The sequence below is a fragment of the Anas acuta genome, unplaced genomic scaffold, assembly GCF_963932015.1.
Source record: "Anas acuta unplaced genomic scaffold, bAnaAcu1.1 SCAFFOLD_51, whole genome shotgun sequence".
In the NCBI taxonomy this organism is placed as follows: domain Eukaryota; kingdom Metazoa; phylum Chordata; class Aves; order Anseriformes; family Anatidae; genus Anas; species Anas acuta.
In genome coordinates, this window is record NW_027076156.1 from 640,453 (window position 1) to 668,422 (window position 27,970).

At 46.3% G+C, this 27,970-nt stretch overlaps 1 protein-coding gene and 1 long non-coding RNA gene across 2 annotated transcripts; one reads left to right on the top strand and one right to left on the bottom strand.

Moving 5' to 3' along the window:
- Window positions 1-2,924: 2,924 nt before the first annotated feature.
- Window positions 2,925-27,382, bottom strand: LOC137849033 (uncharacterized). Its single transcript, XR_011091647.1, has 5 exons — window positions 27,218-27,382; window positions 5,572-5,651; window positions 4,232-4,507; window positions 3,839-3,959; window positions 2,925-3,120 (listed from the first exon to the last, which is right to left on the bottom strand). It is a non-coding gene; the product is annotated as an uncharacterized lncRNA (long non-coding RNA).
- LOC137849028 (cysteine protease ATG4A-like) lies at window positions 16,279-23,498 on the top strand. Its single transcript, XM_068668509.1, has 7 exons — window positions 16,279-16,977; window positions 18,314-19,119; window positions 19,229-19,307; window positions 20,192-20,337; window positions 21,393-21,449; window positions 22,603-22,714; window positions 22,984-23,498. The coding sequence occupies exons 2-7, from the start codon at window positions 18,937-18,939 to the stop codon at window positions 23,046-23,048; spliced, it is 642 nt and encodes a 213-aa protein (XP_068524610.1). The 5' UTR covers window positions 16,279-16,977; window positions 18,314-18,936; the 3' UTR covers window positions 23,049-23,498.
- Window positions 27,383-27,970: the final 588 nt, after the last annotated feature.

Below are 27,970 nucleotides of genomic sequence, written 5' to 3' on the forward strand. Positions count from 1 at the left end.
CGTGGGGTCCTTCCCCAGCTGATCCCACACGGGCTGCCCACAGGCAGCAGCTCCTCAAGCACTGCCCCCACACGACTCTGTTCCACGGGCTCCATCCATCCATCCCCCAGGAGCAAACTGCTCCAGCACGGGTCCCCCACGGCTGGGCGGCAGCTCCCCCCAGCCCCCCTGCTCCTGCGGGGGCTCCTCTCCACGGGGGGGCTGCAGCGTGGAGATCTGCTCCATGGGGGACCCATGGGCTGCAGGGGGACGGCCTGCTCCACCGGGGGCCTCTCCCTGCACAGCCCGCAGGGGAACTGCTGCTGCCTCCTGCCCTCCTGCTGCACTCACCTGGGGGGCTGCAGGGCTGCTTCTCCTCTCTTTCTCCCTGTGAAGCAGCTTTGTTTGTTGTTATTTTTGTTCTCCTTTCTTAAATATGCTCTCACAGTGAACAAACGACATCGTTTCTTGGCTTGGCTCTGGCCAGCAGTGGAGCCGTTATCTAATGGGGGGGCAGCTTCTAGATTCTTCTCACGGAAGCCACCCCTATGGCCCCCTGCTACCAAAACCTTGCCACGTAAACCCACCAGAGCAAGTCTTTCAGTGAAGAAATTTTTCACGATAACCAACCGAAACCTCCCCTGGTACAGCTTAAGGTTTTTTGTTCTTGTCTTGTCACTTGGGGCTTGGGAGAAGAGAACGATCCCCACCTCTCTGGAGCCTCCTTTCAGCTTCCTGTAGAGCACAGGAAGGTCTCCCCTGAGCCTCCTTTTCTCCAGGCTGCGCAACCCCAGCTCCCTCAGCCGCTCCTCACCAGACTTGTTCTCTAAACCCTTCACAAGCTTCAGAGCCCTTCTCCGGACACGCTCCAGCACCTCGAGCTCTTCGCTGAACACAGTGCTCGAGGTGCGGCCTCACCAGAGCCGAGCACAGAGGGACAACCACTTCCCTAGTCCTGATGGCCACTCTATGTCTGATACAAGCCAGCTGCAGAGATATTTATATACATATATATGCAGCACTAGTACATGTTCCTTGGAAAACCGGTCAACCTCTCTTCAAACCCCGTACATTGATGGTTTCCTCTAACTTGCACTGATGCTTCAGCTGGATCCTCTAAATCCCATTTTACTGCTTCTGCTTCCTAAGCAGGTGACAGAAACTCCTAACCGGAGAGCAGAGGAGTTGTAGTTCTGTATCCAGGAAATATTTGGAAGTTTGGAAGATGCTTCCCTTGCTCATCTGCCATCCCAATGTTAATCAATCACCCGATCTTTTGCCTTCCAGCAAAAGTCTTGATGCAGTTCTTAAGGAAAGTTCTTTCTGAAAATCCTCAGCCACCTCTGTGCACGCCAAACCTTTCATGGCACTGTGCAATGCGCGGATGGCAGCGATAAATCAGGTTGTGGAATGAATGGCAACGCGTGGGGAGGGACTTTTCAGGTGGCTTTGCGCTGTTTCACAGGTCCCTGAATTAGAGGTAATGAGGAAACAAGCGGTAGAAACAAAACCTTGAGGGAGGCGTGGATAAAGAATTGGCTACAGTGTTAAAGAGGACCTTTGGGCAGTGGGCAATTGCTGGCTGGCTCCAGGCGCGTGTCTGAGGGTCTCTGACCAACTGTATGATAGATTCGGGTGCGTGGACAGCACGCGGGGCTACGGGGAGAGGACATGTAGGAGTGAAAAAGGGCAATAAACGCCTCCTGTTCCAGAGCCATCAGGAGTCTGTGTCTTGCATCCCTTCAGCAACACAAATATTTGGCGCCAGATCCAAAATGTCATGTATTTGGCAATTTTATTTACGGTAGCACTCCCCACGCCTCCCATCCCCTCTTTCCCCTCCCCTCCCTTCCCCTCCCCTCTCCTCCCCTCCCCTCCCCTCCCCTCCCGTCCCCTGCCCTCCCCTCCTCTCCCCTCCCCTATGCGCCCTGTCCTACCCTCCCCTAACCTCCCCTACACTATCTTCCCCTCCCCTCCCCTCCCCTCCCCTCCCCTCCCCTCCCCTCCCCTCCCCTCCCCTCCCCTCCCCTCCCCTCCCCTCCCCTCCCCTCCCCTCCCCTCCCCTCCCCTCCCCTCCCCTTCCCTGCCCTCCCCTCCCCTATGCTCACTGTCCCTACACTCTGCTACACTCCCCTCCCCTATACTACCCTACACTCCCCTTTGCTACACTACCCAACATTACTGTATGCTCCCCTCCCCTATGCTCCCCTACACTCCCCTCCCGTATCCTACCCTACACTCCCCTAAACTCCGATCCCCTACACTACCCTATACTCTCCTACGCTCCCCTCCCCTCTACCACGCTACGCTATGCTACACTACGCTATGCTACACTACACTATGCTACACTACGCTATGCTACACTACCCTATCCTACCCTCCCCTAACCTCCCCTACACTATCTTCCCCTCCCCTGCCCTCCCCTGCCCTCCCCTGCCCTCCCCTCCCCTCCCCTCCCCTCCCGTTCCCTCCCTTCCCCTCCTCTCCCTTCCTTTTATTCCCTCCCCTTCCCTCCCCTCTTGTCTTCTTCTCTCCTCTCTTCTTTCTTTCGGGTAACTTCAAATCGCTTCAGTCGTTCTCATAGCTCCTATCCCTGGCTGATTCACGGGAACCCATCAGCAGCAACCAGAAGCGCTCCAGCTGCTGTGTCACTGGTCAAGCAACAGTCTCCAACTGGGAATCGCTGACTTCGTTGTGTGGCTCAGACAGGTGCCTTGCAGTTCCACCGTGGCCTGGACGTTTCCTCTTGCTGTGTCCCCACCTACAGCGCAGTTCTGCTTAGAAGCAGCAGCAGGCTTTGGAAGATGTCCCACTCCTTCCATTTTCAGTGGTTTAGCTTGGCTAGCCGGGTGGTGTCTGTCAATAGAAGACAACAACGAGATTTGGCTTAGAAACAGCTAACTGAGTAGTTCCTTTGCACAAGGGCAAGGAATATTTACCCCTTCCTACTGGAGGCTGCAGTGTCAGAGATAATGACGGGTCCTTCCGAGAGCTTTGAAATATCCCTTGGGGATGCTGAGTCCAGAGGACCAGAGCAAACCTGTCTAAAGTACAACGTGGAATCACTCGGAATGACTTCCTAGCAGAAGCATGTGTCTGATACGGCTTCAGCTGGTTGCAGTGTTCTTCTTCACCTCATACCTAAATTCAGATGAGAGATCTCAATGAAGATGGAAAGGTTGAGAAATAGAGAAATCACTGATGTGCTTTGAGAACTTCTAAGGACTGAGTACTGCATCAATCCAATGTTGTAACATTAAGGATTGGTTAGAAAAGCAAACGTTAAAAACAAGGAAAGGGGAAGAACAAGTAAGCTTTCTTAAAGTATCTATTCTATTTAAGGTATCTTTAAAGAAGTAAATAAGTACTGAAATATATATGCAGATAGAGAGAGAGAGAGAGAGAGAGAGAGACAGAAACCTAAGAGTCTGCTGTGCAGGTTAGCTTCTTGCTCTCTTTTCTAAAAGTCACAGTGAATGCAGCATCTGTGTGCGTTACAAGCATTACCCTCAGTCCAGCACAGGTACACACGAGAGGTCAGCCTGCAGGTTGCGGAGGCAAAGCAACTGCTCTGGCTGGATGTGAAGAGCCAAGACAGAAGTTGCTGTCAGGGAAAAGATACACAGAGGGGATGAAAAAGACGGAGTGTGCTTCCGACCTTCACAACTTCTAAGCAAGCGGAGATGAGGTTGTGGAAGAAGCAAATAAGCTGTTGATCTAGAAGCAGCCTGAAGATTGTCCTTAAGCAGGGCCTTGCATTCTTCATTTTTACAGCATTGCTTGCCTTCAAGTGCACGACGATGATTTGATGAACTTTCTACCACTCCAGAAATGCACCGGATTCTTTCACAAAACTTACGGGTGGTACTTGGCAATATTGGTCAGCATTCTCTATTTCCTTCTTCATCTCAATTCTCTTTTGGCCTGTGAAGCTTTCCAGATCAGAGGAGAAGATCCACGGTAATACGGAGCTTTGGATACTGCAAAGGAAACGAAGAATCCTACTGACAACTCTTTTCAACCTCGCCTGCAAGCATCACAGAAAAGAATACCGAAAGAACACCGCTTTATCATGGGAAGCATGAATTGGAGCATAGGTGTCCTATAGCTGAAGCGAGGTGAAGCAGGTTCCACACAAGGTGAAGGAGCACACCCATAAGCATTTCCGTAAAGCCGTGTTTTCAAACAAAGGGTTAAGATTTAGATTTTCTTACAAGTGAAGAATGAAGAAATAAAAGGAAAAGAAAATTACCAGGACATCCAGTTTTCCTCTAGCTTGCTTTGCTTCTTTCCGAATCTGAGTCTGGAGTGACAGTCAGGGAGCAGCGTTGTGCAGAAATGCCAAAGCCTCCCCAGCTTGTTGTACCTTCATCAGCAAGGGCTTTGATACTGCTGCCTCCTCAGCAACATCAGCCATTTCCGAGGAAAGCTGGTGTCCATCAGGTCAAATAGGAATGGGAAATCCCTCTTGCCACAACTTCACACTCACACCAGAGTTGGCAGGACAGGCCGATGGACAGAGAAGCGTCTGGAAGAGTGTTAGAAAACAGACTTTAGATTTCCATCAACCCAGGAAGAATTACTTGCTCATCCCTTCAAAGTGAACTCTGAGTAGAAGGAGGGGATCCCAAGCTGCATTCCTGACATCTATGCTGCAAAGTCATCCAATGGGACATGTTACTGGACCAGCCTGTTACGAACAGAAACAGGACTTTGAGGTTATGCTGTTGGATTAGAATTAAGCTCAAAGAGTTAGTCCTTTGACGTGTTTTTGTTTGCAAGTGTTTTCACTGCTTCCCAGACAATGTCTCCAGCAAGCTAGCTGCTTGCTTCATTTGTTCTGTTCTGTTCTTTTTGACTCTGTTTTGTTTTGTTTTCTCAGCCAGGATTCTTAGAGAAATGAGATTAAAGTGATCGTATTGTATGTCCACCCATCCCTCCCTCCCCTTCACTTGTCCAGAGCTTTTACCTCGTCCAGCAGCTTGAATGAACTCGGTCCTAGGCGCAGTTGTGTCCAAGCCATTCTTTTTCCTAGACGTGTTGTGAGAACAGACAGCTAAGTAGTGGGGAGAGGACGTGCTGCTGTCTGCAGTGTGACTTCAGCGCTTACCAAACAGTAGGGAATACACAGAGAAGGGCCTTAGGAGAACTTCAAGCCCCAGATACGTTTTATGTGGAAACCATATTTCCCAAGATAACACTGGACACAACTGCATAATCAAAAGGGATTCATTTCTTGGTTCATTCAACTCCTAGGTTTTAGTTTTAAAACATGTCTGTCTTGGCTTAAAGCACTCTTCCAATCTCTATTTCCAGTTACTAGGATTTCCTGAAATAGGGAATCCCATTTTTTTCTTTGTACACTCTCCCAGCCTCTTTGTTTTCCTCTCCCCAAGAAACTTAGCACTGCTCTCTTCATACTTGACAACTAGATATGGAGCTGTATCAGCCAGAAGGAAGTTTCCTTCACACTTTCTGCTTCTTACGGTATCTGGGCTCTTACCTTTACACTTACTCACCCTTCCTACATTAGCACAAAGAAAGTGTTTTGGAGATCTGATGTCTTGTTTTCCAGAAACTGCCCTGAATCACCTTTACGAGAGCTGTCCCACGCTGCGAGCACAAGTCTTGCAGTCTGGCCAGATATTTGCCTTCTAAGTCAATAACCAAATCTGTTACAAAGGTAAGAACATGTAATGAATGGAAAGGAAATCCTTTTATTTTCATCACAGTTCACTTTTTTTAGTTAAGTTAAGAACATGTAATTAATGGAAAGGAAATCCTTTTATCCTTTTATTTTGATCCAAATTCACTTTTTTTTTTTTTTTTTTTTTTTTTTTTTCTAGACCAAGAACGAATCGTGGTGAACCACCAAAACTCAGGTGAGAAATGAAATGACAAATGTTAAGGTCAGGCAGCTTGCCCACTGCCATTGCTACCCTGAAAGCAGATGGAGTGCATCTTCATACGCCACAGCCTGAGACATTAGTCGACAGGCCAGCCCGTGTGAGGAAGTCCATTGCTATCCTGAATTTTAAGGTGACAGGGGGACTCTTAAGCCTCTTGTTTATGCTTTAGTACTTGCGGTCTATGGGAGGACCACAGCACACTCTTCTCTGTCTCCCCTTATTTGTTGATCGTCTGTAGGAAGAAGAGAACGTGCAGAGGCCCTCACCCGTACATTGGGTCTGTTCTCACTCTGTGCAGCTCCATCATTGAGCAAAGTACCAACCTTGAGGCTTCTGTAAGGACTTGACACAAACTACAGAATACTACAATGAAGCATTCACAACAAAACCACATTTTTTTCCTCAGCCAAGCATCAGAACACTTACAGAAGGGCATGGTCCCTCTCTGTGCACCTCAAGGGGAGATCCACAAATCCTCACGTGGTTTCATCGCATCCAGCACCCTTCTCTGTGCCTCCCAGCTAAACGTGCACGGAGGCAGCTGTTGCCAAAGTGCTGTGGTGACACAATTCAGTTCTGTTTCTGAAGTCATCACCGCAGGCGCCTCCCAGTGACGGCACAACACTCTCTGTTGCTAATGCGTCTGTCTCAGAAACAGCTAGGGAAGTACCACTATGCCCAAACTGACTTGAATTAGAGTAGTTCCCAAATTATTCTCTGCTCCCCTACATCTGTGGAAGGTGTGTGATCAATCTTTTCCTTGAGAAAGGACTACAGAGCAAAAGAGCTTGATTCTGAGACGTTGCCCGTCCTTGTAGAGCAGTTCACCTTTGATTTCCATGTAAGAAAAAAGAAGGTGAAATCAGCAATTCCCTTCCTCTGAGCTGGGAATAGGAAAGAAGCCCAATTCTCCAGGAAGCCTTCAAAAGGAAACTCTGCATTTCTTTGTTAAACACCTTGTTAAATTTCTTGAAAGAAATCTTTCCCAGGACTTTGCAACTGCGGTGGTTCAAAGCGGGTGGGCAGCTGAGTTCCACCACGGCCGCTCTCTCACTCCCCCTCCTCAAAGGAAAAGGGGGAGAAAATACGATGCAAAGGGCTCCAGGGCTGAGATAAGGACAGGGCGATGGCTCAACAAGTATCGTGACGGGCAAAGCAGACTCAGCAGAATGACCCTCAGGGTCCCTCCCTGCCCCTGCTCCCCGTGGGGTCCCTCCCACGGGATGCCGTCCTTCCCCAGCTGATCCCACACGGGCTGCCCACAGGCAGCAGCTCCTCAAGCACTGCTCCCACACGGCTCCGTCCCACGGGCTCCATCCATCCATCCCCCAGGAGCAAACTGCTCCAGCACGGGTCCCCCACGGCTGGGCGGCAGCTCCCCCCAGCCCCCCTGCTCCTGCGGGGGCTCCTCTCCACGGGGGGGCTGCAGCTGCGGCCCGGGGCCTGCTCCTGCCCTGCGGGGGCTCTCCATGGGCCGCAGCCTCCTCCAGGCCACAGCCACCTGCTCCACCGGGGGCTCCTCCACCCACAGGGGCGCTGCAGCGTGGAGATCTGCTCCATGTGGGACCGACCCATGGGTGCAGGGGGACAGCCTGCTCCACCAGGGGCCTCTCCCTGCACAGGCCACAGGGGAACTGCTGCTGTGAGCCTGGAGCACCTCCTGCCTCCTGCTGCACTCACCTTCGGGGCTGCAGGGCTGCTTCTCACTCCTTGCTCTTCCAGCTTCTGTTGTGCAGCAGTATTTCACAGAATCACAGAATCTCTAGGTTGGAAGAGACCTCAAGATCATCGAGTCCAACCTCTGACCTAACACTAACAGTCCCCACTAAACCATATCCCTAAGCTCTACATCTAAACGTCTTTTGAAGACTTCCAGGGATGGTGACTCCACCACCTCCCTGGGCAGCCCGTTCCAGTGCCTAACAACCCTTTCAGTAAAGAAATTCTTCCTAACATCTAACCTAAAACTCCCCTGGCGCAACTTTAGCCCATTCCCCCTCGTCCTGTCACCAGGCACTTGGGAGAACAGGCCAACCCCCACCTCGCTACAGCCTCCTTTAATGTACTTATACAGAGCAATAAGGTCATTCCTGAGCCTCCTCTTCTCTAGGCTGAACAAGCCCAGCTCCTTCAGCCGCTCCTCATAGGACTTGCTCTCCAGGCCCCTCACCAGCTTCGTCGCCCTTCTTTGGACCCGCTCAAGCACCTCAATGTCCTTCTTGTAGCGAGGGGCCCAAAACTGAACACAGTACTCAAGGTGCGGCCTCACCAGAGCCGAGTACAGGGGGACGATCACCTCCCTAGCCCTGCTGGTCACAGTGTTTCTGATACAAGCCAGGATGCCGTTGGCCTTCTTGGCCACCTGAGCACACTGCTGGCTCATATTTCCCCCTTCTTACATCTTCTCTCCCAGAGGTGCAAACAACATCGCTTATTGGCTCAGCTCTGGCAAGCGCCGGGGCCCTTTTGGAGCTATCTGGAGCTGGCTGTTGTCTGGACTGTTCTCACAGACGCCATCCCTGCAGGCCCCTGCTACCAAACCCTTGCCACGTAAATCCGATCGAAGTGTATGCAGCAATTACAAAGCCGCTGTGCTTTGGGCTGTCATGATCCTCCTGCAAGTGCAGGGGAGGTGCAGGGTTGCTTTGCATTTCCAAAAGGAGGAAGAAAGCCTCCAACCCCACTGGACCTCAGCCACTTGCAGGATCCAAGCAACGCTCCCCACCTTCAGTTATCTCCCTCCCATGCACACAGTGGGAGCAAGGTTGAACAAGCACATTTTTGAAAATGTTTATCTTAATGAAGAATAAAAGAAGTCTACAACACCCAATCCCTCTGTGCACCCAAGGCAAAAATTGTGGACTATTCTGCCTCAACACTATTTTCAGACCCAATTTGTCAAGTCATCTAGCAGAGGATTTCTCTCTTGTTCATAGAATCATAGAATCATAGAATCATAGAATCATAGAATCATAGAATATCCTGAGTTGGAAGGGACCCTTAAGGATCATCAAGTCCAACTCTTGACACCACACAGGTCTACCCAAAAGTTCAGACCATGTGACTAAGTGCACAGTCCAATCTCTTCTTAAATTCAGTCAGGCTCGGTGCAGTGACCACTTCCCTGGGGAGCCTGTTCCAGTGTGCAACCACTCTCTCTGTGAAGAACCCCTTCCTGATGTCTAGCCTAAACTTCCCCTGCCTCAGCTTAACTCCGTTCCCGTGGGTCCTGTCGCTGGTGTTAATGGAGAAAAGGTCTCCTGCCTCTCGACACCCCCTTACGAGGAAGTTGTAGACTGCGATGAGGTCTCCCCTCAGCCTCCTCTTCTCCAGGCTGAACAGGCCCAGTGCCCTCAGCCATTCCTCATACGTCTTCCCCTCCAGGCCTTTCACCATCTTCGTAGCCCTCCTCTGGACACTCTCCAACAGTTTCATGTCCTTTTTATACTGTGGTGCCCAGAACTGCACACAGTACTCGAGGTGAGGCCGCACCAGCGCAGAGTAGAGTGGGACAATCACCTCCCTCGACCTACTAGCGATGCCGTGCTTGATGCACCCCAGGACACGGTTGGCCCTCCTGGCTGCCAGGGCACACTGCCGGCTCATATTCAACTTGCTGTCTACCACGACCCCTAGATCCCTCTCTTCTAGGCTGCTCTCCAGCGTCTCGTCGCCCAGTCTGTACGTGCAGCCAGGGTTTCCCCGTCCCAGGTGCAGGACCCGGCACTTGCTCTTATTGAACTTCATGCGGTTGGCGATCGCCCAGCTCTCCAACCTATCCAGATCCCTCTGCAAGGCCTTTCCACCCTCATTCGAGTCCACAACTCCTCCAAGTTTGGTGTCATCAGCAAACTTGCTCAAAATGCCTTCTATTCCTACATCCAGATCGTTTATAAAAATATTGAAAAGTACCGGCCCTAAAATGGAGCCTTGAGGGACCCCACTGGTGACCGCCCGCCAGCCTGACGCAGCGCCATTCACCATAACCCTTTGGGCCCTGCCCGTTAGCCAATTGCTCACCCATCGTGTGATGTTTTTATTTAGCTGTATGGTGGACATTTTGTCCAGTAGGATCCTATGGGAAACCGTGTCAAAAGCCTTGCTGAAGTCCAAAAAAATCACATCAGCTGGTTTCCCTTGGTCCACCATACGGGTGATCTTATCATAAAAGGAAATCAGGTTAGTTAGGCAGGACCTACCCTTCACAAACCCATGCTGGCTGGGACCAATGACTGCATTGTCCCCCAGGTGCGCCTCAATACGTTCGAGAACCATCTTCTCCATGATTTTACCAGGCACTGATGTGAGACTGACAGGCCTGTAATTGCTAGGGTCTTCTTTCTGACCCTTCTTGAAAATCGGCACAACATTTGCCAGCTTCCAGTCTACCGGGACCTCTCCAGACTCCCAGGATCGTTGAAAAATAATTGAGAGAGGTTCCGTGATGACGTCCGCCAGCTCCTTCAGCACCCGGGGATGAATCCCATCCGGACCCATGGACTTGTAGGGATCCAGGTGGAGTAGCAGATCCCGCACACGTTCAGGGTCGGTTGGGAGTTTGTCATCCCCACCGTCCCGGTCCTCCAGCTCGGGGCACCCTGGGTCCCGAAGCCCATCATCGGCATTGAAGACAGAGGCAAAGAAGGCGTTAAGCGTCTCTGCTTTGCCTATGTCATCGTCTGTGAGAAGACCTTCCCTATCAAGGAGCGGCCCTATGTATTCTTTAGTTCTCCTTTTTCCATTCACATATCTAAAAAAACCCTTTTTATTTTCTCTCACAGACACAGCCAGCTTCAACTCTAGGTGTGCTTTAGCCACACGAATTTTCTTCCTACAGACACGAACAGCATCCCTGTATTCTTTCCATGTCACCTGGCCCTCCTTCCAGTAGCGAAACACTCTCTGTTTCCACCTAATCTCCATAAGAATGTTCCTGGTCAGCCACGCCGGCCTCCTGCCACGCCTGCCTGACTTGCGATATTTAGGAATTGCCTGATCTTGTGCTTCTAGGAGGCATCGCTTAAAGAGTGACCAGCACTGGTGGACATCAAGGCCTTCAAGAGCAGCTTCCCAGGGGACCTTGCTGACTAGTTCCCCGAGCAGCCTGAAGTCCGCCTTCCCCATATCTAGGGATGAGGTTTTGGTGGCACTTTTCCTTCTGTCACAGTAAATTTTGAACTCAACCACTTCATGGTCGCTATGACCGAGGCGGCCACCAATCACCACATCTCCCACCAGACCCTCTCTGTTTTCTAGCAACAGGTCTAGGAGGGCACCTTTCCTAGTTGGCTCCGTTAGCACCTGCACCAAGAAGTTATCATCTAGGTGCTTCATGAACCTCCTGGACTTGCTCGTGTCAGCCGTGTGGCACTCCCAGTTAACGTCTGGCAAGTTGAAGTCCCCCATAAGGACAAGGGGAGTTAATCTCGAGGCCTCTCTTAGTTCTGTAAAGAATAAGTTATCGGCGCTATCGTCCTGGCCAGGCGGTCTGTAATAGACTCCCACAACGACATCCCCTTTATTCGTTCGTCCCTTGATCCTTACCCAGAGGCTCTCAACTTTGCCATCGCCGACCTGGAGTTCCACACAGTCCAGCCCCTGCTTCACATACATCGCCACCCCACCACCTCGCCTACCCTGCCTGTCCCTCCTGAAGAGCCTGTAACCGTCTATCGCAACACCCCAGTCACAGGACTCATCCCACCAGGTTTCGCTTATGCCGATGATGTCGTAGTTGCGGGACTGGGCCAGTACTTCTAGCTCATCCATTTTATTCCTCATACTGCGTGCGTTCGTGTAGAAGCATTTCAGGTGCGTCTCCTTACACTCAGCACCTTGTGGATCTGACCGAAGGACCTCACTGGCACACAGCCCCTCTGATTCTAGCGTACCATCCCTTAGGTCATCACCGGCGTGCCTGGTTTTAGCCCCTTCCCCCTTCGACTCTAGTTTAAAGCCCTATCTATCAGCCCTGCCAACTCCTGACCAAAGATCCTTACCCCTCTCCGAGAGAGGCCCATCCCATTCGGTGCCATCAGGCCCGGTGTAGCATAGACCTTCCCGTGATCAAAGAACCCAAAGTTGTGCCGGTCACACCAGTCTCGAAGCCACGAGTTTATGCGAACAGCACACCTTTCAGCTTCGATCCCCCCTATCGGAAGGACAGAGGCAAACACAACCTGCGCGCCCGAACCTCTAAGTTGTCGCCCCAAATCCCTAAAGTCTCTTTTGATCGCCTTCGGACTTCTCTTTGCTACTTCATCGCTACCAGCCTGAAAGACCAGTAGCGGGTAGTAGTCGGTGGGCCGTACCAGGCGCTTGACTTTCTTGGCAACGTCCCTGACCCTGGCCCCAGGGAGGCAGCAGACTTCCCTACGGGTAGGGTCAGGCCGACAAATAGGGCCCTCTGTCCCCCTAAGGACAGAGTCACCCACAACAATCACCCTTCTTTCGTTCTTGATGGAGGCAGTCCTGATGCGTGGAGTCGACCTCCTCGCCCTAGGAATCCTCCTGGGAACACTTTCTACCTCTTCCTCAGTTGCTGTTGATCTCTCATTCTCCAGGGCCTCAAACCTGTTTTGTAAGGGCACCTGGGAAGGTGGGGCCGGAAGAGGAGGGCATCGCCTGCCATGTCGAGCAGGGACCTGTCTCCATTCCTCCTCAACTCCCAGATCCCCTCCCTCTGCCCGACGGCGACAGGGCAGGGTGTCCACCCCCATTTGGGGTGTCTCACCCCGGTACCTCTCCTTGAGGCCCTGCAGGGAGTTACTCCACCAGTCTATCTCCCGCTCACACTCCCTGATGGTTCTCAACCTCTCGACCTCCTCCTTGAGCTCCGCCACCATGCGGATCAGGTCATCCACTTGCTCACACCTCACACACGCAGCGTCTCTGCCTCCTGTCGATGGCAGGAACAGGCTCTGACACTCCCTGCATCCCGTGACCTGAACCGCTGCATTCTTTAGCAGGTACTCGGTCTGGGTGTGTACCGACCTCCTGCAGAGCGCTCCGTGCCTGGTGGAGACCATTATCACCTAGCTAACGGCTGTCGTTAACAGGTGTTCGTGTGGGCGGGGGTTCCTCTCCGCCCTTCCTGCTCGCCCTGCCTGCGCGAACTGCCGCGCTAACTGCCGCGCCACTCCCTTCTGACGCGCCACGCCCTGTTTGCCCGCCCTGTTCGCCGCGCTCCTGGTCGCTCGCGCTCCCTAGGGGCTGCTTTTGAACGGCCGGGGAAGGGGCGCTGCTGGCTCCGCCTTCGCCTCGTCAGCCTCCCTCACGAGGGCTGCCGGCTCCTGGCGGCTCCCTGAAGTCGGCTCGATGCCGGAAAGTTAGCCCTGCCTGGCCCGATCCCCCGCTCCGCTGCAGAACGCGTCTGCCCCGGAGCCGATCGCCTCGGCAAATGGCAGTGAAATGGCGGTGGCGCCCGGTTTAAATAGCCCGCCGCTGACGCTGCTGGCTCCGCCTTCGCCTCGTCAGCCTCCCTCACGAGGGCTGCCGGCTCCTGGCGGCTCCCTGAAGTCGGCTCGATGCCGGAAAGTTAGCCCTGCCTGGCCCGATCCCCCGCTCCGCTGCAGAACGCGTCTGCCCCGGAGCCGATCGCCTCGGCAAATGTTCACTCACTAGCTTAGTAGAGCACCAGTTTACATAGGTGCTGGAGCAGATTCCTCAACCATCTGAAGGGACTTGATCCCAGAAAAGTTCAAAACTGCAGATGACTCATGATTTTGTGGTGAAGCATCTATTAAATGAGAGCTGTTCCACTTAGGGCACAGTGAGACAATGTGAGAAGAACCCTGTATCTCACTGGTTGAGGCTTTATAACTCTACAGAATTGTCAGTCAACAATAAATGGAAAGTGCAGGAGATATGTTCTTTCTTCCTCCTTTCCCTGCCATACATTAGCAGAGAGATTGTGGTGGGATATAGGTTCAGAGCCTCACAGAAGAAGGATTTGAACCCAGGCTCTCCACAGTCTGCACCACTGCCTTCCTGACGGCTTTTGACTATTTTATTTTATTTTATTTTATTTTATTTTATTTTATTTTATTTTATTTTATTTTATTTTATTTTATTTTATTTTATTTTATTTTATTTTATTTTATTTTATTTTATTTTATTTTATTTTATTTTTATTTTACTTTATTAGTATTATTAACCTTCTTTTTCTGGATGGTGTCTAAGTCTTGGGGGGAAGAACCAACAGTGGGAGGAGGGAATGCTACTACTGTCTGTGACAGTGGTGATTTCTGGACAGTGTTAGCAACAGAGCTTCTGCAGAGAAGAGAAAATGCCAGGCAGTCTCTGTTGGTATTCTATGTACTGAGTACTGAGTGCAGTTTTGGGCTCCACAGTATAAGAAAAAGACATTAACTTGTTAGAGAGTGTCGAAAGAAGGGCAACAAACAAGAGGGTCTCTTTTAAGAGGGGGATTGAGGTTTGTGGCAAGGTTTTGGTAGCAATTTAGGGGCTGCACTGTGCTGGACACAGCAACAGACGCACCATAAGCCAAAGTCAGACAATAAGCCAAGGTGTGTTCACGTGTGGTTTACTGTGGTTTACGTGTGGTTTAATGTGTTTTACGTATAGAAGAAAGTTTTCGCCTATTGGCGAGTATACTGCAGATTTGCTGCATTGTACTAAATTAAATAGCAGGATAAGTGATGGCATCGTAGGCTGGGAAAATATTTCTAGGGTATTAGAACATTTTGAGCATCATTTTAACTGTTTATGCAAACATGAAGATTATTAAAATCAGTGTTTATTTATGTCTGTATGTAAACAGGTGATCATGTTGTATAGCATGCAGTAAATGGTTTGTGAATGCTGCTTGAAGAATGAAAAGAGTAAGTCAGCTCCACAAGGAATAAATGAATTTTGTTTATTTGTGCAATGCAGAGATTAGAATTAGACCAACAGCATGGAACCAAAGTCTTGCTCTGTGCCTTTTATCTGTAGGACAGTTCATGGAGGCTTCAGCAGCCCTATCTGTTTTCTAGCACTCTGAAATGTCCTCTGTGGTGCTGCACCCAGTTGAAAGCCTGCACTGATTGTGATGAACTTTCCTAACAGGAGGCACGGGTCCTTCGTCGGACGCTGGCTGGGGAGGTATGCTGCGATGCGGGCAGATGATGCTGGCCCAAGCACTGATCTGCAGACACTTAGGGAGAGGTGAGTGCTGGTCCTGAGGGAACTTCGGTATTGTCTGCAGACGCTTCTTTGTAAGTACTCCATTAAAAGCACAAACCCTGAATTTATTAGTGAGACTTTCTTTGATGCCCTGGTAACAGTTCCTAATGAATCAATTCATATTCAGCTGGGTGAAATCATCCCAGCCTGAAGCAGAGAAATAGGCATAGAAGGAGAACAAATGGGGAATCCTGTCGCCATTATTTTATAAACCTTTTAGTATAATGTAGAGGAATGGCTTGAGGGTAGAGGTCACATAAACATTGAGCAATTAGATGAGGACGATCTTGCCAAATACCGCACACTGCTAGTATAAGATTAAGCTAACCGTAAAACATAAGGCTTGCAGCTGACAGCTGAAAAAGGGATAGAAGAACAGTGTCCTTGGAGCAAGGAATACAGTGTCCTTGGGGCTATAGTTAGCTCTAAAAAGAGAACTTGTGGTTATAGCTGTCTGCACTAACAGGATATAGCAATAATCAATCATGAGCTTAGCTTTTGTAACTTGTATGAGCTAATTATCTTGTACCGTATATATATCGACTGGGCTATCTAGTAAAGTTGAAGCATACTGATCACTCATATTGAGTGCTTGTGTCTTCCTTCCGTCGACAACAGTGTAACACCCAAGTTGAGGCCAAGGGAAAACCTGCCACCGTGGGACAGTGCTCTTACCCTTCTCTTCACTACTCACTTGTCAGCAGCACGAGGTCCAAACCCCCCTGGTGCAAGCTCTTAAGCATGCATGTCACATCCCAGGATGCTGCCAGTGGAGTGTTTGGACTTTCTGGATGGATCTTATGTTGTTATTTAATGGGTGCTTAGAAATCCAACAAGGTCTAAACACAGCCTGTACTTTTAAATAATCTTGGAAGCTCATAGATACTGGAATGGCTATCAACACGCAGCATGATCCGTCAGAATATGTTTGCAGTTGATGTTTTTGTTTTGTTTTATTTTCCCTGTTTTTACAATCTAGCCTATGATGATAAAGGGCAGCTTGATGATAAATAACAAGCTTGGAATTCTAGGAGCTCTACACAAAATGTAAATATTCAAGATGAATTGAAATGTCTTTTAACATCTCAATATAAAGCTTTCTGCTGTCTAGACATTTGATCAGTGTAATGAAAACGTCACCATTTTTTATTCTATGTCAATTTTTCCTTTCAGATTGGCAATGGGAAAAACACAAAAAACAACCAGAAGAATATCACAGAATCCTACGCTGCTTTCTCGACAGGAAGGCTTGCTGTTATTCAATCCACCAGATGGGTAAGAACAAACATAAACTTTCAGGTTTTTTCCACTGAAATTTCTACTGTGTTGAATCACTAATTTGCAGTATGTTAATTCATAATTTTAAAAAGTGGATGTGAAGACAATGTGTATGCTTATACAAAAATAAGAAGGTATGCAGATGGGCGCAAAGACTAGTAGTACAGAAACATTCCCTGAGACCTAAATAAAGCCATGTACTAGAATCTAGCTCTTGATAAACTCTGTAAGCCTTGGGTACCAGAGTCAGTAATGTTAGAACAGACAGTCTTGTAGCTTATTGCTGTAATTTGTAATAAAGGGCACTAACATTTGTTAACTTGTAATTCTCATTGTAGTTTAGAAGCCTTTTGTTTATTAAAGAAACTGGCACTCCCTAAGTTTTGAAAAGAGCATAGATTGAGAAAATAATTGTTATTGCTAAGTACAGATTGCAGTTACTCTAGAATGTTTGACAGTCACGGTATTTACTGTATATTGTTCCCACATTCTTTATGGTCTCATTTTTCTTTGATTTTGTGTACGTGTGTCTTTTTTTCACTATGAAAACAGCACAGGTGGGTGTTGGAGAGGGGAAGTCAATTGGAGAATGGTTTGGACCAAATACAGTTGCTCAAGTACTAAAGTAAGTGAGATCATACCAGTCTCATTCAGAACGTACTCCCCTGGGGCAGCCAAGACAAGGCCCAGGCAGAGTTTTGAAGGCTGCATCTCCCCCTGTCCCACAGTCAGGAATGTACTTGCCATCTCTTTACAAGTGCAGCATGGAATGTCATGCCACAGCTCGGTGTGCAGGTACTGAGTTGGGAATGGGTGACCTCTAAATTTTAATAAAGGAAGAGCCTGAGGAGAAGAAACTGCAGGAAAGTCTCCTGCTATGCCGTCTGCATGCCCTCACCAGTCACACCACAGATGTATATTCCTTTCTGCACAGTGGCACAGCTCTGGCAGGTCGAGAGTGCCACCGTGTAGGTCGGAGTGGTGGTGTGAAACATCAGAGAGAAGCCATCTCGGCTGAGGAGGGAACTGAGCTGCAATTCCTCCCTTTCTGAGCAGCAGTTCTGCCAGCAAGGCTACTGGATAAAGATGGGCAGCTCCTCATAGTCTGGGAGCCACACTGAAAGGAACTGAGGCTGCTCAGTTCTCCAGGGGTACGTGGAGGTGTCTTACCTCAGGCAGGGGCTAGGCTACAGGTCCTGCGAGCTCAGCAGCAAGTCTTTGACACCCTGGAACAGGCACATGATCTGAAGAGGGAGGGGAGCTGAAGCATGCCCTGGACTCCAGATCTTTCATGGCCAAGTTTTTCATGGTGAAACGCTCACCCCCATTTCTTTCTGCCTTATTTGAAACAGCTAATTCTGCCAGTGCAGCTTAAGAGTGTAGCTCCCTTCCCCAAAGGTTTGGATTTTGCAGAAGTGGACATAAAACTGTGTGCTGTTGTCTCCCACTGAAGTTTTGGTGCCCCAAACCCTTAGCTGATTTAGCTTTTAATGCCCCATTTCTGCTGTGCACGCAGGCTCAGGCAGAAGTAATTCCACTGAATTCAGTGGAATTTCTTAAGCAAAAAGTAATCTGCAAAACTGGCATAGGAATTTTTTTCTTTTCCAGATGAGAAAAGACACAACTGGGCAAGAACCCATTGCAGAGACTGTCGAGTGCAATAAAAAGTAATAAACTTGATGTAGTTGGACTGTTACTGTCACTGCACTTAGCAGTAAGACAAAACAGTTTGCACATGGTGCAGCGCATATGTTTTTCCTGGTACCACTCAGTACCTATTTTTCTAAAGATATTAAACATTTAATGTTTAAAGTTTTCTTTTTCTTACATGGAGACTTTAAAAAATGCAGAAAGGATGTTTTTTCTTAAGAAAAAAAAAAAAAAAAATAAATGGTTCTGAGTGTAAAGCTACCCTTTTGATCCAACTAGTTTATATTAATTAGTACCTTAATGTTTTCTAGGAAGCTTGCTTTATTTGATGAATGGAATTCATTAGCAGTTTATGTATCTATGGGCAATACGGTGGTCATTGAAGACATCAGGAAGTGACACCTCATCAGTTTTCTGGTAACAGTTTCTGATTTGACTCCATTTGCCAGCATGTATCTAAACATGAACAAATACTTGGGGGGCCATGGGTTTGTCTTGCAAGGGTAAGAAGAGGGAAGAAGGACATACAAACTCAGTTGTGTTTTTCTGATCCCTGATGCCAACTTCGTGCTCACATCACTGGATGTGAAGAGCTCCTTGAAGAATTTCTACTGTCATCATTGCTGCCATTTCATTTCTCTGGCGTTTTATAGGCAAAGCTTGACACTATTAATAACATTAATAGTACATGTCACTGCAGTCTTAAATTGTCATCCCCCAATCATTTATCTAACGTCTCACTTGGACGTGCCAGCACATACTGTCTGCTAGAATCACTTCTACTAAATAGCTGTAATTGCCATGCCCGGCTCGTTTTGTCTTGGGTGCCCTATAAAGATCCCTGGCAAACTAGCTTAATTCACTACTGAGAGGAAGATCTGCTTTGTGTTCCTCTGTGCGTTGACTGATTTCTAGTTTTATTCCCGCAGAAAAAATGTGCTGGTGCCCTCCTCAGAGCAGCAGCGCGTCCCACAGCAGTGCACATTTGCACAGAAGTGCTCTTGGCCGAAGCAAGAACGCAGGAGGACTCTGCACAGGCTGGAAAGCCCTCTTGCTTATTATACCTCTACGACTAGGGATAAATCACATAAATCCCGTATATATTGATGCATTTAAAGTAAGGTTTCCTTTCAATTCATTGCTCGTTACTGTCAAATAAGTTTGGGTATCTGTGATGTCAGTAAAGAAATGAATTACAATTTCCTTTATTCCTTTTGAACTCCTAGGAATGCTTTAAGATGCCACAGTCTTTGGGAGCATTAGGAGGGAAACCAAATAATGCCTATTATTTCATAGGATTTTTAGGTAAGGAAAAAAGAAGCTTATTCCAAATGTGCAGATGATCAAAAGAGAACATTTTTTGAAGGGGAAATAGTAAGGAGTCTAAGCGTGAACCTCTAGAAGTAAAGAAAGATGAGAATAGAATAAAATAAATGAAGAAGCATATCTAAAAGAGTTTAGAAACAGTATGAGAGGATCCTTAACAGGAGCAGAAAGTTAACAGCAAAGCTAGGTGTAAAAATAAGTGATGACATCAACAAGAGCAGCATACTAAGAATAGCTGATAGCATTTGACAAGTGTATTGGTCAAATGTCACTTTTATTTTCTTGTATTTCAAAACTGTTTCTGATGGCAGTATCTTTTTCACGTTTTGCATACCTTCTGTTATTAAGTATTGCTCTAATTAATTTAAAATGCATTCCTTCAGATTTCACCCCACTTTGGGCCAAAATTTTGCAACCCTATTTTGTCCTTTTGTAAAACCTAACCTGTTTTAGTTAGGCTTTTTTGTTCCAATTTCTGAATGAATGCCTAATGCGATTACAGATTGCATCTGTGAACATCCTGTACCTTTTAATCTGTCAAATGTTAGTGTTTACAACACTTGAGATTTAAAAAAAAAAAAAAAAAAAAAGTACTGGATCTCACATGGAAAAATAAAAGTATGTGACAAAGATAGAACATAACCAACCAAAAAATTACAGTAATAGGTCACAATAGGAAGTTATACTAAATACCCTGTGGGAAACGTTGTGTCTAAACCTTTTGATTCTCTTAAAGAATCCCTAGCTGGAAAGTCTAGATTATACTGACTGCAATGGCAATCTAATTTCTATTTTACAGTTCTGGACCAAGTGCTTATTAATGTCACTTGCTTATTTTTAACATACGGCTTTTACCCATCCAGGCAATGAGCTGATCTATCTGGACCCTCACACCACTCAAAGCTTTGTAGATTCAGAAGAAAATGGCACGGTTGACGGTGAGAGTTTCCACTGCCAGGAAGCCCCACATAGAATGAAGATCATGAATTTGGACCCTTCAGTAGCTTTAGTAAGTGTCAGGAAATCTGGAATGCATATACTTTATCTCAAAGTAATGTCTCTCTACATTGGTAAGGGCAGCAATGCATCTCCTTGAACAGAACCAAGATCACAAAGCTGTCTTCTGTGATCAACACATAGTAGTTTGTACATAACTACATGGAGAATCTTAGGGCAAGTGGGGAGCTGTCTGTACTGTAGGGAGCTCGCTTTGTTTTCTTTACTGAGCAGCTTTTACTTCTTTCAAGAGGCATTATAATGGTCAGAGCAAGGAACTGAAACAGGTTTACGTGTTTTATTCTATCACTACTTTATGTTTGGTCACCTCTAGACAAGTTACTTAAACTTACTTTCTATCATAAGTTAAAAATGTTTAAGTGGAATTATTGTATTTCACCCCAAATTACAAATACAAATGTATTATTTGTAATTCACCCAAAATGTCATGGGGGTACTGTGGTATTTGAAAAAATTGGATCTGATCCCATGCCAGTATCCTGTGATTGGGTGATTGGCAGTTGTCACCAGTGGGATGTGTTTCTAAAGCTTTAAACAATCTGTAAAGATACCGGTATCTGTCATTCATTCACATACCTGTTTTTTAATACTGCTGCTTTTTAGAAAGTTTTTTTGTTTTGTTTTGTTTTGTTTTAATACTTAACTACGTAACTGTGCAAAATGTGGCATGATGCAACGAGACAGACAAAATCATAAGGAAGAGCAAATATTTTCAGTATAGATACCAGAATGGAAATGTTCCTTAGGTGGTCCATCATCTACAAGTTTTCAGCTTCTGCTGATACCTGGACTGTAGGAACTGGGTGGCGCTCCATGGAGGAGCACACAGGAGCTGCTGCTATTTTTTGCTTGACTATTTCGTTAGGGGTTTGCAGGGCCTTGTTCTCCCCGTGGGTTCTCTCCCGAGAGCTGCCACATATTTGGAGTCTTATATCTACTGATCGTACAGGGCATTACTGTATCAGAGGTCAAACCGCCTTACCTGCTGGTACCACATGCCTACCATCAGCAAAGGTAAAACTCTGTGTGTTTGTTTTTTCCCCTAAGGGCTTCTTTTGCAAAGAAGAATGTGATTTTGATAACCGGTGTAGTCTTGTACAAAAGGTAAGAGTGGGAACTTAGCATCTCGATTTGTTCTTTATAAAGTCTGTTTTTTATTGTTTGTTTTTTGTAAAATTTTCCTTTGCATTTTCCTTTGTATACAAATTGTATGAGCCATAGAGAAGAATGCATTAAAGCATCAGGGTAAGGCAATACTACTGAATTGCTAATTGGAAATTGTTCAGCACTTTACCAGCCACAAACCCTGCCAGTTGGAAAATGGGTGTAAACATCCACACTTGAAGGTGTTACTGGGTGACACTTGCTTTTAACTTCTAATTCTCACTAAATGACTAAGGTTTAACTGCCATATTGTAGTGATGTATCAATGATTTGCTTCCTGATCCTTTTTTATTGTTTGACATAATAGATTGCGTGTTCTAATTATGACTGTTAGTCCCTGCTATCTTAAAGATCTGATTCTGTAAGTGCTGCAGGCCTCTAGCTCCTGCTGATCTAGGGAGAACAGAAGGTGCTGGCTGCCACAGGAAACAGACTTGAGGATGTTTCTGCATGCAGCTGTTAAGCTAAGCACCAGACGTCTGAATGTAAAGTACCATCAACCTCTAAAGGCATTTATTTAAAAAAAAAAAAAATCATCTAAGGAAAACAGTTTGTAAATAACTGAAATACAGGACAGAAGGTAACTTCTATTTGAAGAGGAATAGCGTTTGGCTTCAGGAACACCTTTTTTCCTGACCAAAACCTGTCCTTCAAAATCTGATGCGTTTTTTTTTTTTTTTTTCCCCCTTTGGAGGAGCTGATAGATCTGTCTTTTGTGCTATTGATCAACAGAAAACTTGAGGAGAGTTCTATGCAAGTAACTTTCTTTTAAAAAGCAGAAAATATTGTACATTCCTAGTGTGCTTGCTACATGTAAACAAAATTACAGGTTTGCAGATATCAAAGCTGATATCAAAAGATGATAAGACTGATAATTTGTAGTACAGTTCAAGAGATCTGTCTTCCAGATGTGTTTTAACTAGGGATGTATTACAGAGACCATGGTGCTTGGATTTCACAGTATGTCTGTATAAAGACTTTTTTTTTCCTGATGGGCATGCGTAATTAAAAAACACTTTCAATTAAGCAGACACGTTTTGTGTTTGAAGCGTCTCCCGAGCCAGCTTTTAAAATGAAAGCATTCTGTCCTCAGGAGATTCTAAAGCAGCAGAGTCTACGGATGTTGGAGCTGGTCCAGAAGCACCCGCCACACTGGCCTCCTTTCATACCTCCAACAAAACCAGAAGTGACAACCACAGGAGCAGGTAAGGCACCGATTAAAAGCCTAATTGTGCAATGTTATGTTCCTCGTTAGCAAATAAAAGAATAATCACAGGTAGAATAACTATCCTTTGTGAGTGTCAAGCAATATATAGCAGGCATGTATCCAAACAAGCCATACAATTGCTAGCACAGATTTTTTTTTTCACTCTTACAAAGTACTTTTCTGGAATGCGTCTTTCAAAGTTTTTTTTTAAGTGAACAAAATCAGGCATGTCTTTAGAAGCATTTTTTTCTTTATCTTTTTTTACAGAACTCATTGAATCTACTGACAAGCTATTTGAATTGGAAGAAGAATTTGAAATCCTGAGTGTGTGAAGGAAACTGTGGTGACTCTTCTGAGTGTTGAATATATTGGTAATATTATTGCATTGACTTAAACAGCCATGTTAGCCCCGAAGTGCCTGAAATTATGGATAACAGAGCACAGAAATCTAGTAGCATCCAAAACTCCAAGGGCAGTTTAACACACAAGCTTCCCCGGATGGAAAGGCAGTAAGAGCTCTTGTGATAAGATGCTTAAAGGGAATCTCTTTTTAACGTACCTTACCTGGAGACAAACGGGCCTTTGAGATTAAGGCAAAAATACATGTATCACTGGGCACCATGTTTGGAGAAAGGGATAACCCAAATGGATATTTCTTGCTCTCATATAATAATGCAATAGTTTAGTTCTTCAAGCAAAACAGTCTTCAGTTAAGGAGGATGTTTACTTCTGTTCCCTCCTGTGGGCTGCGTCATAGGAAAAATACATTGTCTTGTTTAAAAGATCGACTGGATCAGGAGAAAATTGTTTCCTTGTTAAATATTTTAACATGTATTTGAGCAACCAGACTTTATTCCAAAAATGTTTCTGTAAAAGGAGCTATGTCTAATGTATACATTTTGCAATAGCCTTCCTGTTTCTGGGAGACCTCAAGAGGAACAGGAGACTCAAATAGTTGATACAGATCACAACCACTGTTATAGTTATGGTATATTTCACCTTGACCTTAAAATTCAAATGATTAAAACTTAGGTTATTTCTTTCCGAGTTAAAATGAGTCAAAGGTGGTTTAACTGTACCTTATATATTTTAGAATAGATTTACACAAGTTTCTCTGTTACAGCACTTTATCTGTGCATCTAATAAATTTCTTAAGCTTTTCTTAGGTTGTATGCTGCTATGTTTGGTTAATTTGTGTGAACTTAATATAAACCAGGTTATCTTAAAACTTAATATAGAAGCGTACACAGATTACTGAATTGTTGCTTTTTGACTTCTTGCCTTTTGAAATCTGTTTTGGTAGAAGCGCCTTAACCCTACAGGTTTATCAGAACAGCCTGGGCAGTTTTATTTCTAAGGCAGAGAATCTCTCTCTAGCAGCCATAAGAAAAACAGTTCAGAATAAAGAAAGGCAAAGATTTTTAATCCATGCTGAAGTTCCTTTTCACTACCAGACAGTCCCCCTTGTGGTCATTTTGTCATGCTAGTGTCATGAACATGAACTGCAGACTTTCATCTTCACCAATAAATGACAACATAGAGAAATACTGAATATTGTCTCCTCTCACTTGCACCTCTCCATCAGGGCCACTGTTTTTTCAAACAAAAGAGTTAACGAGATCCTATTGCATCTTGTTTAATGTTTATTAACTACAGTTTGGAAACCACAAACGTAGAAAAAAATATCATTTCCTTATTTTATTAAAACATATATAAAACATATATAAAACACATATATAATATATATATATAACACATATTGTGTTGTAAAGCACACAATTGCCTACCAATGACAACAAAAAAATCATCTAATTGAGCATGCAGTTTTCATTAACCTGTTTTTTTGTTTCTTTTTTTTTTACAAATACCCAACAACACATACACATGTGTTGTGTTGTGTTTTTTTCCATCATTTCTCACTGAAGCAATACCCATCCCGTATCAGATCTGTGTCATTACTCTACTTTTTGTTCCTAATGTACTTGAAAAACTTCTTAACTCTATTGATTGCAACAGTGGATTTTTTTCCCTCCGATCTTAATTCCATTTATCAATTACTTATTCTCTTAAAATCCTGCTTTTAACAGATGGTTAGGTATTCACCATCTCTCACTCTTATTTATAGATTTTCTTTTCTTTTTCAGTAGTTCAGCCCTAGTCAACTCGGAGGTGGGCAGCAGCAGCTTCTATGGAGCTCTTATGCTGAAAAAAAAAAAAAATAAAGTTGAGCCTTGAGGGAAAAGGAAGGTGGGAGAGCCAGATGGGGCAAGAGGAAGGGAGGTGGTTTGACCAGGACACCTTGAGGGTCTGGGAAGAGAAGAAATGGATGGGTGCTTAAGAAATGAGCAGCATCACAGCCTACATACGGAAGAATTGTGATGAGCAGTTTAGAAATGTGAGTGATTGGTGGTCTTGTGTTGATCGGCAGCTGTGCTCCATGGTTATAGCTGTAATTTCAGCAGTTTACTGTGTAAGCCGCATGTTGCCACTTCCTTGATCAAGGCAATGCTGTTCAGTTGCAGGGAAGAGGGGCAAGACTCAGGGAAGAAACGGAACGGAGAAAACTGTACACTGTGGATATGCACACGTAGCCATAAAATCAGTGCTGGACAGAAACAGAAAAAGAGAGACAGACAGACAGACAGACAGAACGAAAGGAGGGAAGGAAGGAAGGAAGGAAGGAAGGAAGGAAGGAAGGAAGGAAGGAAGGAAGGAAGGAAGGAAGGAAGGAAGGAAGGAAGGAAGGAAGGAAGGAAGGAAGGAAGGAAGGAAGGAAAGAAGGAAGGGAGGGAGGGAGGGAGGGAGGTAAAGGGAGAAAGAAGGAATACCCCACACTCATAAAAGTGAGAAAGATCCAGGTGTAAAAGAACGTAAAAGAAAGACAACTGTCATGTTGTGGTCTGATAGGATGGAGGAGAAAGCAGAAACCCAGCAATTCTGTCTTTCCTACTCCTCCAAACCAATTCCGTTGACAACTCTGAATGCTTCCAGCTAGAAAAAAAAGGAAGAATGAAGTGGAGGGCTCCTTGCCATCACTGTATTTCTGGAGCAGATTTCTGGATAGTCCCTGCAGCCAGCTGTAGGGCCTGTGCCAGGCTTGGAGTGGCTGCAGGGAACATGCCAGGGGCTCGAGGTGCTGCAGGGAACATGCCAGGGGCTGGAGGGGCTGCAGGGCGAGTGACACGGGTTTGAGGGGCCTCAGGTCCCACCGCAGTGGTTGAAGTCGATGCAGGGAACATCAGAGCTGTTGGAGGGGCTGCAGGTAAAATGCCAAGGGTTGCGGGGGCTGCAGGGTGCTGAGTCACAGCTTTGCATCAGGCCAAGACGCATTTTCCTAGAACCATCCATTTCCTCCTGAAGGGGCTGAATAGCATGGAACGGTCTTCAAAATGCACAAAGCAGACCCCAGCAAACATAGGGATGCTGCTAGCAAGTAGGGAACTTTTTTGTTGATGTTGTTAACATTGTTTCACGACAACAGATGCAAACATGTATCTTGAGTTGAGGGCAAAGGTGACCTTGGATCTGAAGCACACAGGCGTTCGCTAATGTCCCCCCATCCGGAGTGAAGCCACAACGACTCGGAAGGAAAACTAAAGTCCAAAGCAGTGCACTGGGATAAAGAGAGTTTAATAGGGTAGAAAAGGAATAAAAACAATATAATCAATATTAATATTTATAATTTATAATATAATAACGTATAAAAATTGTTTAATTAATAAGATTAAATAATAATCATCATAATTTTATAATAATAAAACAACGCCATACTGTACAACACAGTCAATAAAGTGGATTTAATGCAATAAAAATAAAACCCATTTATCCCATCCCAATGAGTTCCTATCCCCATCATCACTTCCCATCCCACTGATCATTTCCTATCCCAACAATGTCCCAGTTCTGATCCCAAGGCTGAATTCTCAGCTCCCACCCACGCATCCAGCCAGCCATGCACCCATTTTCTGCATTTTCAGGTCACAAGACTCTGATGAAGGCCACCTCAGCCTTTTCCCCGAAAATAAAGCTGCTCTTTATTGTGAAAAACTTCACTTTTGCACAACACTGCAGACCCAGCCAAGATGGTCCTGCAAGACAAGGTGAAACAAACATACAAAACCCCTATGGATGTAAATTGGTTCATCTAAACAAATTCCTACCACGAAATCCTGATCCTCAATCTCAGCACCGATGAAAAAAGAGGATACAGTTCCCTCCTCCAAGGTCCCTCTCTGCCCCTGCTCCCCGTGGGCTCCTCTCCATGGCTGCAGCTGCGGCCCGGGGCCTGCTCCTGCGGGGGCTCTCCACAGGCCGCAGCCTCCTCCAGGCCACAGCCACCTGCTCCACCGGGGGCTCCTCCACCCACAGGGGCGCTGCAGCGTGGAGATCTGCTCCATGTGGGACCCATGGGTGCAGGGGGACAGCCTGCTCCACCAGGGGCCTCTCCCTGCACAGCCCGCAGGGGAACTGCTGCTGCCTCCTGCCCTCCTGCTGCACTCACCTGGGGGGCTGCAGGGCTGCTTCTCCTCTCTTTCTCCCTGTGAAACAGCTTTTTGTTGTTATTTTTGTTCTCCTTTCTTCAATATGCTCTCCCAGAGGAACAAGCGACATCGTTTCTTGGCTTGGCTCTGGCCAGCAGTGGAGCCGTTATCTAACGGGGGGCAGCTTCTAGATTCTTCTCACGGAAGCCACCAAAGGGAGGACAGACCAAATGATTGCAAATTGATATCCACATGACAGCAAAATGGAGTCAAAGGATAAATTGTGCTATTCAGACTAAAAATGTGTAACATGCAGCTACATATATCTGACCTTTGCACCTAAGTGCTGTTAACCATCCCAGGCATTTGTTGTTCACATGGTGAATAAGTGCTGTTTTGGATTTACAGAGATAATCTGTAGATTTGGTTCCAAAGGGGTTCAAATTCAGGCAAGGCAGTGAGAGCTTTGTGGGCTGCAGGAGAACCAAAATGCAGGAACTGTCAGGGCTCATCCTCACCCGTGACCAACTCTCATTTGGTCTTCTTTGGAGAGAAAGCCAAGCCAGCCAGATGGCTTCCACTACTTCTATGGGAGTGACATTGGGATTGATCTTTAAAATGAAATGAAGCAGAAGGCTGTGGGTTCTCCAGCCTTCAAGATATGCAGCACTTGGCTGGGAAGGTTTCTTCCGTTCCTATGGATTTGAAGAATTAGGGCTGAAAGAAGCAGCAGGACCCTAGGACCATATTCTGTCATCTCTATGGAAACTCCT

What these genes read in the sequence shown, in the direction of transcription:
- LOC137849028 (XM_068668509.1), top strand. Translation starts at nt 18,937, where the DNA reads ATGTGCTGGTGCCCTCCTCAGAGCAGCAGCGCGTCCCACAGCAGTGCA. An exon ending in GGTGTAGTCTTGTACAAAAG is followed by an intron (nt 21,450 to 22,602) that starts GTAAGAGTGGGA and finishes TTCTGTCCTCAG; the next exon opens with GAGATTCTAAAGCAGCAGAG. An exon ending in AGTGACAACCACAGGAGCAG is followed by an intron (nt 22,715 to 22,983) that starts GTAAGGCACCGA and finishes CTTTTTTTACAG; the next exon opens with AACTCATTGAATCTACTGAC.